Source organism: Solanum dulcamara, chromosome 11 (assembly GCF_947179165.1).
Source record: "Solanum dulcamara chromosome 11, daSolDulc1.2, whole genome shotgun sequence".
NCBI classification, from domain to species: domain Eukaryota; kingdom Viridiplantae; phylum Streptophyta; class Magnoliopsida; order Solanales; family Solanaceae; genus Solanum; species Solanum dulcamara.
In genome coordinates, this window is record NC_077247.1 from 53,928,290 (window position 1) to 53,938,078 (window position 9,789).

Genomic DNA, 9,789 nt, shown 5'->3' on the forward strand with positions numbered 1-9,789 from the left:
ATTTGTTGCTACAACAAAGAGTCTTCTGGTTTGTGGGCTTTGAGGGATGGATTATGGTTCTCAAATTTTCCAGAGTTTGTTGTATTCTAAGCGACATTATTGACTATATATTCAGTCCAAAAAAGGTAGAAAATTTATATTTAATAGCCTTAGTAAGATTAAAGATGACTGTAATTTTGAAGGAAAAAAATGGGCTTACAAATATTTTAAAGATTTTGATACGATTAAGAAAGACGACGTGATTTGTTGTTACAATAAAGAGTCTAATGGGTTGTGGCTAGAAAGATGCCTAATTCAATGTTAACCTGGTTATGGATCTGTTGAACCAGGCCCTTTTGGTTATGGGTTTAGAATTTCTAATCAAGTAGCCCTGGCTTTGAAAAAGGCTTTGCCATGCCTACCCAAATTTGGGCCTCTAAAGGAGATCCTTTAAAGAATGGGAATTTCCAATCATATTTCCCTGGGTGAGAAAAGGGCCTTTACGCATGAAAGCTTGGCTAGCCGTCTCTGGATCCAGGCCTTTTTGTGGACTTCCAAACATAGTAATTTTTTGGTTATCATTTCATGAACTCACCTAAATGCTTCATCAGTCTTAGATTTTCATCAATCCTAAAATACTTCATATGCATTACTCTTTAGAGTACCATCTAAAACAGTTGAATGCAAAATGTTACTTAGGCTATAAGTTAATCTTCTGAATAGATTTTTTGTAATCAATAATAGGGTAAACACAGAATGAAAATTTAGATATCTTTGTTTTTCTCTTCCATTACTGACAGGATATATATTTGGAAAACAACAAACATGTAAGTAACAATACAAGTAGTCAAGTACCCATAAAACAACATAATTGGTAAGTAATAATCTATTTAACCCACTTGGATGAACCATAATCATCTCTAAGAGGGGCTGTTGTGTCATACAAAATCCTTTAGGACAGTTATTTCTGTCACACATACTACTAAATCATAAGTTATAGCTTCAAACTTAAAGCATGTTATCATCAGTTTCCGATTCGCCTGCCTTTGTTTCTATCTGTCCAAACACCCCTTCTAGCGGCCTTTGCTCTATTCCACCTCTGAATGTTTCTCATTCTTGCAAATATTTTCCTAATCTGGTACAGCTTATGAGATTGTTGAGCAATCAAATTTGCAGTTGAAAGATTCTGGCTTAAGATTATCTCATATCCATCTCCGAATGAGTTCATTCCTTCACTTAAAAGTTGCCAGAAGAGTCCCCCTGCTGCTGCTCCCCCGCGCTTGGCTGATGAATATATCTTGTAGTAGACTGTGTTGTAAAGAAGGTCCCTTTGGTAGGAGCTGAAACCAGAATCTTTCGAAGATTTTCCAAACTCTGTGATCAGCAATGGCTTTCTGAGAATATATTGAGCATCTTGAATGTGGGAGTCTAGCCAATTGTTGAGAAATGATAGCTGTGCTTGATCATTTGAGTTTGTTATCCTGTCAATAATATCACAACTTTACAATTAAGAAACTCTTACATTTTGTTATCATCTCTATGAGACATTTTGTAACACGTGTCTCATGTGCAGACCCGATTCTTTCTTTTTCCATGTCAATCATATAACTATTTTTGTTTTTATGTGACGATAATGAGACTTGAACTCACTACTGTTGATCCGATATCATATTGAATTGTGTCACTTTTGTTAACAGTTTTAAACATTTAAATGAGATGATCACATAAAACACTTTAATTTTCAAGACAACTAAAGAAAGAGATGCATGCAATCTCTGTAAAGGATATTATTGTATGTGCAATGTGGTCCTGAAAAGCTTACCATTGATCAGGATAGGCATGAGCAGTGGCAAAATCAATGCCAGGGATGCGGTTGTTGGCGATGAAGTCAGTTCCTATGTCAAAATTAGGATTCAGATTTCTCCTCTGAGTTGTTTGTCCGTAGAATCCTTCTAAGCCAACTTCTAACAAATGGCTTCTGTCAATGGACTTGACATAAGAGGCCATCTCTGTTGCCCAGGCCTGCACACAACAAATGAAACTTAGCATAAATCCTTTTCATATTGTTCCCCTCCAGTAAATAGATGCAATAAATGAGTGCACTTGAAAATGCAGGGAAAACAGATGACAATAAATTTCTAGTCAATTACGGTTCTGATGATAGGGTCGTCCACCATGACAGGGTCATCAAATTATGTGAACTAACCTGGAGAAAAATTAATGGAGAACTTGCTTTTGATACGAATTACATTTACATATGATGATATGAAAAGAAAAACACTTAAAATGTATATATTTAATATTAGTTACACATTCTAAATCTACCAATTCTATATCATGTATTTGCCAGTAAGGCAGTAACTGGTCTATGGCATCATATTTATTTTCCTATTAATATAACGGGGGCTTTTGTTGTTCATATAAGGGGTCTGCCGTATTATGATATTCACCAACTTTCGTATTATTTATTACTAAGAAGGCGGTATGTTACTAATATGAGTTTTAGGGCATCCATCATGCAAGTCCCTCAAAGTTAAAATTGAGAAAAACGTTGCTGTAGTTGCAAACCAAATAATCATTGTATCCCATACTCATTTTAGAAGGACAAACCAAACACTAGATTGTAGTTTATGTATTGTCTAATCTCACTTTATAATTCATGTATTCAACTTGTTTATCTTACTTTTCTTTTTAGTCTATTTAAAAAAAATATTTTTTTATTTTTACCTTATTGGTTGGTCTTTTCCACTTGGTATGTCTAACTACACGTTTAAAAAACATTTCCATACATTTTAGGGTTCTTCAATTTAAGACCAATGATTCAAAATTCTTCTTTTTTATCTTTTTTTAATGATTCTGTATAAGTTAAATCAAACAATCCCCGCATTTCACGGCTTAATTGTCTGCATCTAAAGTTGCAAAAGTAAAACCATCAAAGCAACAAAGGAATCCGAATAAATCAGATAAGGAGGAATTAAAAGATACTCCCTTCTTTCCATATTAATTGTACTAAATTATTTGTTAATTTATAAAATTAATTTTATTTTATTTTTATAATTAATTTTATTTAATAATATAAACAAGTTTGTAATTTTTTTTAAATAAATTAATAAAATTATCATTATGATTTATTAATAAGTAACATGTAGAGAGAAAATGAACCACTGATGTGGGACGGACTAAAGTGGACTTTATTTAGGTGTTGTTTGGTTTCAAATAATTTTTTGGAAAAACTTTAAATTTTTTTTGAGAATTAGTATTTAACCATATAATTTGTCATTATTTGACAAATATATTTGGCAAATATTTCAAATTTCCAAGTTTTATTAAAAAATAGAATTTGGGAACTTAGAAAGTTTAATTTAAAATTATCCCAATTTTTTATATTTAATAAAAATACCCATCATTTATTGTGGGAAAAAAAATATTCGTATAATATGAGAAAATTTTATAAAAGCATAGTTTGAGTGACAATATTAAAAAAATATATTTATTTTTAATTCGATTAATGTATTGATCTTGCTCAAATTGTTATTTGTTGTTGTTGTTGATGGTTATTAATTATATAATATAATATTTATTCGTTATAAAATGATAACCCAAACTAATGGATATTTTAAATAAATTTTAGAATTTTCAGATACAAAATAATATTTTTTGAAACAAAATTTGTAGCTAAAGCACAAGTACCTGTATGGTTCTTCCGGAATGATCTGATGTGCATCTAGGTTCATTCATAAGCTCCCATGCCATGATTGTAGGGTCATTCTTGTAAACAACTCCACTGAATTTGTTATATCTGTTGAGTACAGTCTGCAGTTGTAAAAACAAAAACAAAAACGTCATCCCAATTTAAAATGACCAATTAGAAACGAAGATTCTTGTAAAAAGTAATTTAATTTCTGGTTACCATAATATGATTCTTGTAATAGTCCTTAACAACTGAGTTTCTGAAGAAATCATCATCTGAATTGAGGTACTGTCCATTACTTCTAGCCCAATTTACATACTGTTTCTTTCCCCCAAAGCTCTCGTAGTTATTTGCAAAGCTTAATATAACCTTAATTCCATACCTTCTTGCTTCAGATATAACAAAATCCAAACCCTTCAAAATCAATTAGTTACAGAAAAGTTAGAATTAGGCATAAAAATAGAAAGAAAAAACAAACAAACAGAATGAGTAGTACAAAAAGACCTTAAACATGTCCTCATTGTAAGAGCCAGGAGCATACTGTAGTGGCCTGTATCCTCCATCACTAAAAGCCCAAGTTCTAGCAACAGTGAGACCATGGCTCGAAGCTTCTCTAAATGCAGATGTGACTTTAGATCTTTGAGATGGGTCAGAAGCAATATACATTAACCAGTAGGCATTAAATCCATTAGCATAAAAAGGGTCACCATTCAACATGAAATGGATTCCTCTGGTCTTGATGAACCCATCCCCTGCTTCAACTTGAACGAATAAGCATACTTTCTGCACCAAGAAAATTAGAAGAAATGCGTAAGCCAAATGCCGCTTCATCTCTATTTTGGTTTTCAATATTGTGGGTTTAGAATGCCAATTTAGTTCACAGGATAAAGCATTTTATTAGTAAAACTCTGTGCAACAGTGTGTCCCCACCACCACAACTATTATCAGCTATGAGAGGAAAGTTAACAGTGAATGCCAATTGGTTGGTTTTGGGAGGTGGAAAAGAAAACAACAAATATATTGGGCTGGGGTCTTTGAAGTCACGAACTATTCTTTTTTTTTTTTCAAACTAATATAAAGGTAACAATGACAAGTTCGTCGGTGCTAAATTCCTTAGCATAAGAACAAATTATACTAAATATAGAGTAATTTGTTAACTGTATGAATCACTCAGGAATATATTAGAGAATAAAATTAATATTCTATCTGTTTCAATTTATTTGACCTGTTTTGATTTGTTATGTAATTAAAAAAAAATAATTTAATTTTATGGTCTAAAATTAAAGATATATTAAATGTATCAAAATATCTTTTAATCTTGTGATTTTAAAGATGACAGTTGAAATTAATAGTAATTGCTAAAAAAGAATGCTGTTAAATGGACTAAAATAATAGATCAAATAAATTAAAACAAAGAAAAATATATTTTATATACAGTAGAAATGTAAATTTTGGACTTCTCTATTACGTTTTGCAACAATGCGCATAAATAGGCCTTATAAATTCACACTTCATTCTCAACAGTATGTGTGTAGGTCTAAGCAGGGATACTGCTGATGTTTTATTTACGAGTTTTACATTACTCAATTATGATGAAAACTTTAGATTTGTTTTAACAAATTCACTTATTATATTAATTAGATAATTTATTCAAAATTCAGTAAACTATTTTTTTTTTAAAGATTGGCATCTAGATTGAAGTGAGGTAATACATTCACATGTGTTATCCTTTATATAACGTTCGTCCATGGTCCAGAGTCATTAGCTCCATAATCAGAGAAGCCTCGACAATTTAAGAAGCCGTGCTTCTTTCACTTGAGTTGTGTCTTTATTTTAGATAGTTGGAGCATACGAAGAGTTAAATATTTGAGTTTATGAGTTTTAATTTCTAAATATATAATTTATTTATACATATTAATTAGGTAAACTTTTAAATGTAATATAATGTTTTAAACTAAAATTATTAGGTTTGGTTGAATCCATAGGTAAAGCACTACCAGTTGGGAAAACTTTTTAGCTTAGGGAATCATCCGTTGGTTAAAGAAATCAACAAAAACATTTCTCCTGAATAAGTATTGTTTGCCGAAAAAAAGAAGTTATTTTGTAGTAACAATTAAATTTAAGTGAATCATGATTGATCAAGCTCCTCTCTTTTTGACTGAATCGACAAAGCAATCATAAATGAGAGAACATAAATTGCATGAAGATATAAGAGTAAGAGGAAGGATAAAAAGGCTATGAATTGATTATATCATCAGAGGTTAAAAATGATATTGTTTTACAAGTGGACATGACGCTCTCTTCTTCCATTTATATAAGAGAATATAAAGTGCACGAAGAATAAGAATAAAAGGAAGGATAAAAAGATTATGAATCGATTGTATTCTGATAATGGCATTATTTTACAAATGAAGATTGATGCTCTTCTCCCAGGTAGTATTATGAAAAATATTGTCCCCAATGGTACTCACTGTGTCTGCAGTTTGACTTTGGACTCTTGATTGGTATCAGGCTGAAGATGGTTATAAGTGCGCTCACCAGGGATGTTGTCGGGCCAGGGTCGCAATTCCACTAGTTAAATTGTAATCCGAATTTCACCACATACAGATCCCAAAACAAATACGATATTTTTGAGCATGTTTGTATGTATGATTAATAATTAACAATTAAACTAACGTGAATCAGGGAGCACCGACACTTTGGTAAAAAGAGTTGGGGCCATTATATTGTGGAAAGACCAATGTATGTAGCTTTTCCTTTTAGCTTTGTCCTACACAAAAGTCCATCAGTGACTAGATTAATAAAGGCCATCAACTCTCAGAGTGGTAACACAGTTATTAGGTTATTTACAATTAATTTTTTTTAAAATATAAATTCTTCATATTTACAAATAAGAAACCCCAAAACGTCATTTTTTTAATTTCTCGAATTTTTGAAACAACACAATATATTCAAAGACCTATAGGCTATAGTGATCAACCAACCATTACATTGCTACCGCCTACCAGTACTGTGTCTATAACCACAGAGCTATCCTTTCCAACCACAATATTAATAATTAATTAGAGAGGAAGTTCTTTTCAGAAAGAAAGGCATACAACTCTGGGGACAATTAGTGTGTCGATATTTTCTGGAAGCATTGTGAATTGTGACACGGCTCTGCTATATTTATTTTGGTGCACTTTTAAGTATCATCTTGTTGAGAAGTTGATTCGATTCTCTATCATTTAAAGCTAGATCTGCATCACATAGCCAATTCTGGATAAAATTTAATTGGACATTAAAAAACGGTTTCCCTGTCCTTATCCAGGTTTTTAAGGCATGTAACCTGCCATGTGGATACAACTTACGAACATCAAAGTAGGGTTTCAAGTTTTTCAACAGCCCATGTGAGAAGAGGACACCAAACAACTCGTCCTTTCTCTTCTGATTCCCATACGCCTTCTCTTTCCATAACATTTTTACATAGTTCCTGTATGAAAATTTTATTTGTTGAAAATAAAGATACTGACCGTCAACACTCGCATAAAAAATTAGATAGATCTTCTCTCACATTTCACACTATGCTTTTTTCTTTTAACAGAGACAGAGGGAGTACTTCAATTTGTATGACTGATTTTGACATAAAATTTAACAATGTAAAGAGAGTTTTTGGATTTTGTGGTCATAAACTAATAAAAATATGTTGAATATATTAAAATGTCATTTAACCTTATTATCATAAATACGTCATATAAAAAGTTAGAATTAAAGAGTTTTTAAAAAAGAGAAAGTCATCCTTTTTAAACATACTAAAAAGAAAAGTATGACAAGTAAAATTGAAGGGCATTTTGATACATTAAAGTGTTGTTAATTTCATTTTTAGCCATTATTTTTTAAATTCAATTTTCTACCTATCATATTAAAGATAATTAAAAAATATTTAATATATTTAACATATTTTTAATTTATAACTATCAAATTCAACTATTATTTTTCCTTTTAAAAACGGAGACGTATAAAAGGTGGAGAGGAAGAAGTAGTTCCTTCATTATTCCTAGACTAGAGACACAATTCTCAAAGGAGCTTGTAGGTCCTCCTTGGTTTGGTTAAAAAGCATTAGTTGTTAAACGAATGGACGCATCTAGAGGCGAGATCTGAGGCCTGATTTAACCTCCTTTTGGTGGACGACACGTTGAGTCGCATGTCTGGCCAGCTCATTCTTCTTCATCACAAATTCACAAACGTAATCAATCCATCCCATCTTTGCAGCGGTGGAGCGATTAGAGGGTTCAACAGAAAATTAGATTATTTCTACTCCCTTCGTTTGACGTGATTTAATTTGGTACGCAATTTAAGAAAATGAAGAAGGCTTTTTAATTTTATAGTCCTAAATTAAAGTTATGGCAAAATGTATAAAAATGTCATTTAATTTTGTGGTCTGAAATATGTCATGTGGAAAAGTGAAAAAAATAATCATTCTTTTTGAAACAGACTAAAAAGAAAATAAGGTTATTCTTTTTTAAACGGAGAAATCTCTTCGACTAATTCACGTCACTGTCCCAACACTCACCGATAGGTGAAAAGTAAGCAGTAGACCGATACCAAACTTGCACCATACTTACTTATCAACAAAACCACAGACAGAATCTTGTACCTCCTTAATTCTCTTGGATCCATTGTTTAATTACCTAGGTCTGGTAGGCCAACACCATGAGATGAGTGATCTCAAATCTCAGGTGGTCTTCTAAAGGACATACGGTAATCAAATGCATAACCTATAGCTCGGATGAATCAGAAGTTGAACACTATTCGCATATTCTCTTCAACATATTATGTAACTTTTTCAATATCTTGGGCATGGTAAAAACTACCCATACCGTTTCAAAATAGTTGTCACGTTTTGCTTTTTGAGATTTTATTTAACTAATTTTATGAGTTGAATTAGATTAAATTAGTTCAATATAGTTAAAATTTAGATATTAAAAATATTTTAAGTTCCAAAATTTTTTATATTAATATGGTGAAATAATATATTTTTTAAAATATTGGTCAAAGTTCATGTAGTTTTAATCTCGATAAGTAAGCATGACACGTATTCTAGGACGAGAGGGAGTAATAAGTGATTAATTATCCCTGAAACAAAGAGTGTATCCATTATGACAATTTAATCCATCATTATCTCTGGGATCTGGGAATCGATTTACCGGGGTGAATAAAGTTTGGAGTATGTAATTGTGCAACCAAGTTTTTTCCTTCATCTCAAATGTACCAGCATCAGCATTTGAACAGGAGATTAATAGCACAAAGTTTGGTCCCATAGATCTAAGTTTTTCATCATCCCTAGAAAAACGTATTTGCTTCCTTACATATCTGATAGCAAGCATGTGCTAAAATTAACACCTCCACAAGAAAGTAATGCTAGTGCATCATTTTTTAATGTCCTTAATTCACTGGACTCAATGTGACAGGAAGAGAGAGTAATTCTTGGCCTATGCTGCGCGGACTACCAAAATATGTACTCTTAATTAATCTTTTTCTCCTCCATCCAACATTGCTGATAATCTCGTTGAATTCACTTGTTGTTAGGCATATGCTTGTGAACCATATGGCTGTTTAAAGCAAATAGGGCTAGGCCATCTTGGTCCAACCATTAACAGACATAAGAAACCAAATTGGAAACTAAACGTCCTACTCGTCTGTTACTGTGGGAGATGGGGAGTTGAGTAAGAAGTGTAATCTTCATAGCTAACTCTGGCTCCTAATATCACTCCAAAGAAGCCAACTTCAAAGTAAATAAATTCCCCATCTGATCTGCATGTCTCCGCTATAAGTACGTTCACAGTTTTCAAGTTTAATCTATTCTGTTTAGTTCAGTATCATGCTGAGATTGTATTGCATTTTCTAATTAGTCATCCTTCTAGCACGATAATGTTGCAACAAGTGATGGCTGGGCCTCGAATTTAGGCAATTGAAAAGTTCGGCTGGTCACTGATTGACCAGATTATTTTTTGAAATCTAATCAAGAGTTCTATCGGTAAGAACAGTACAATTTCTTCTCAAAGCCTGCGAAGTTCATTAAGAACAAGTTTCCACGTTAATTTGCCTAACAACTTAAAGTTATATGAACCATTTCGTAG

General features: G+C 32.1%; 1 protein-coding gene across 1 annotated transcript; it reads right to left on the minus strand.

Annotated features, from left to right (window-relative positions):
* Window positions 1-736: 736 nt before the first annotated feature.
* LOC129873923 (mannan endo-1,4-beta-mannosidase 7-like) lies at window positions 737-4,678 on the minus strand. The gene is made up of 5 exons (XM_055949116.1): window positions 4,175-4,678; window positions 3,890-4,084; window positions 3,670-3,792; window positions 1,802-2,001; window positions 737-1,460 (listed from the first exon to the last, which is right to left on the minus strand). The coding sequence occupies exons 1-5, from the start codon at window positions 4,499-4,501 to the stop codon at window positions 1,004-1,006; spliced, it is 1,302 nt and encodes a 433-aa protein (XP_055805091.1). The 5' UTR covers window positions 4,502-4,678; the 3' UTR covers window positions 737-1,003.
* Between the last annotated feature and the right edge of the window lie 5,111 nt (window positions 4,679-9,789).

Excerpts from the sequence above, each read along its gene's own strand:
- LOC129873923 (XM_055949116.1), bottom strand. The coding sequence starts at position 4,501 with ATGAAGCGGCATTTGGCTTACGCATTTCTTCTAATTTTCTTGGTGCAG. Across the intron at positions 3,793-3,889 it reads ATTACAAGAATCATATTATG|ACTGTACTCAACAGATATAA; the intron begins GTAACCAGAAAT and ends TTACAACTGCAG. Across the intron at positions 1,461-1,801 it reads CATGCCTATCCTGATCAATG|GATAACAAACTCAAATGATC; the intron begins GTAAGCTTTTCA and ends TATTATTGACAG.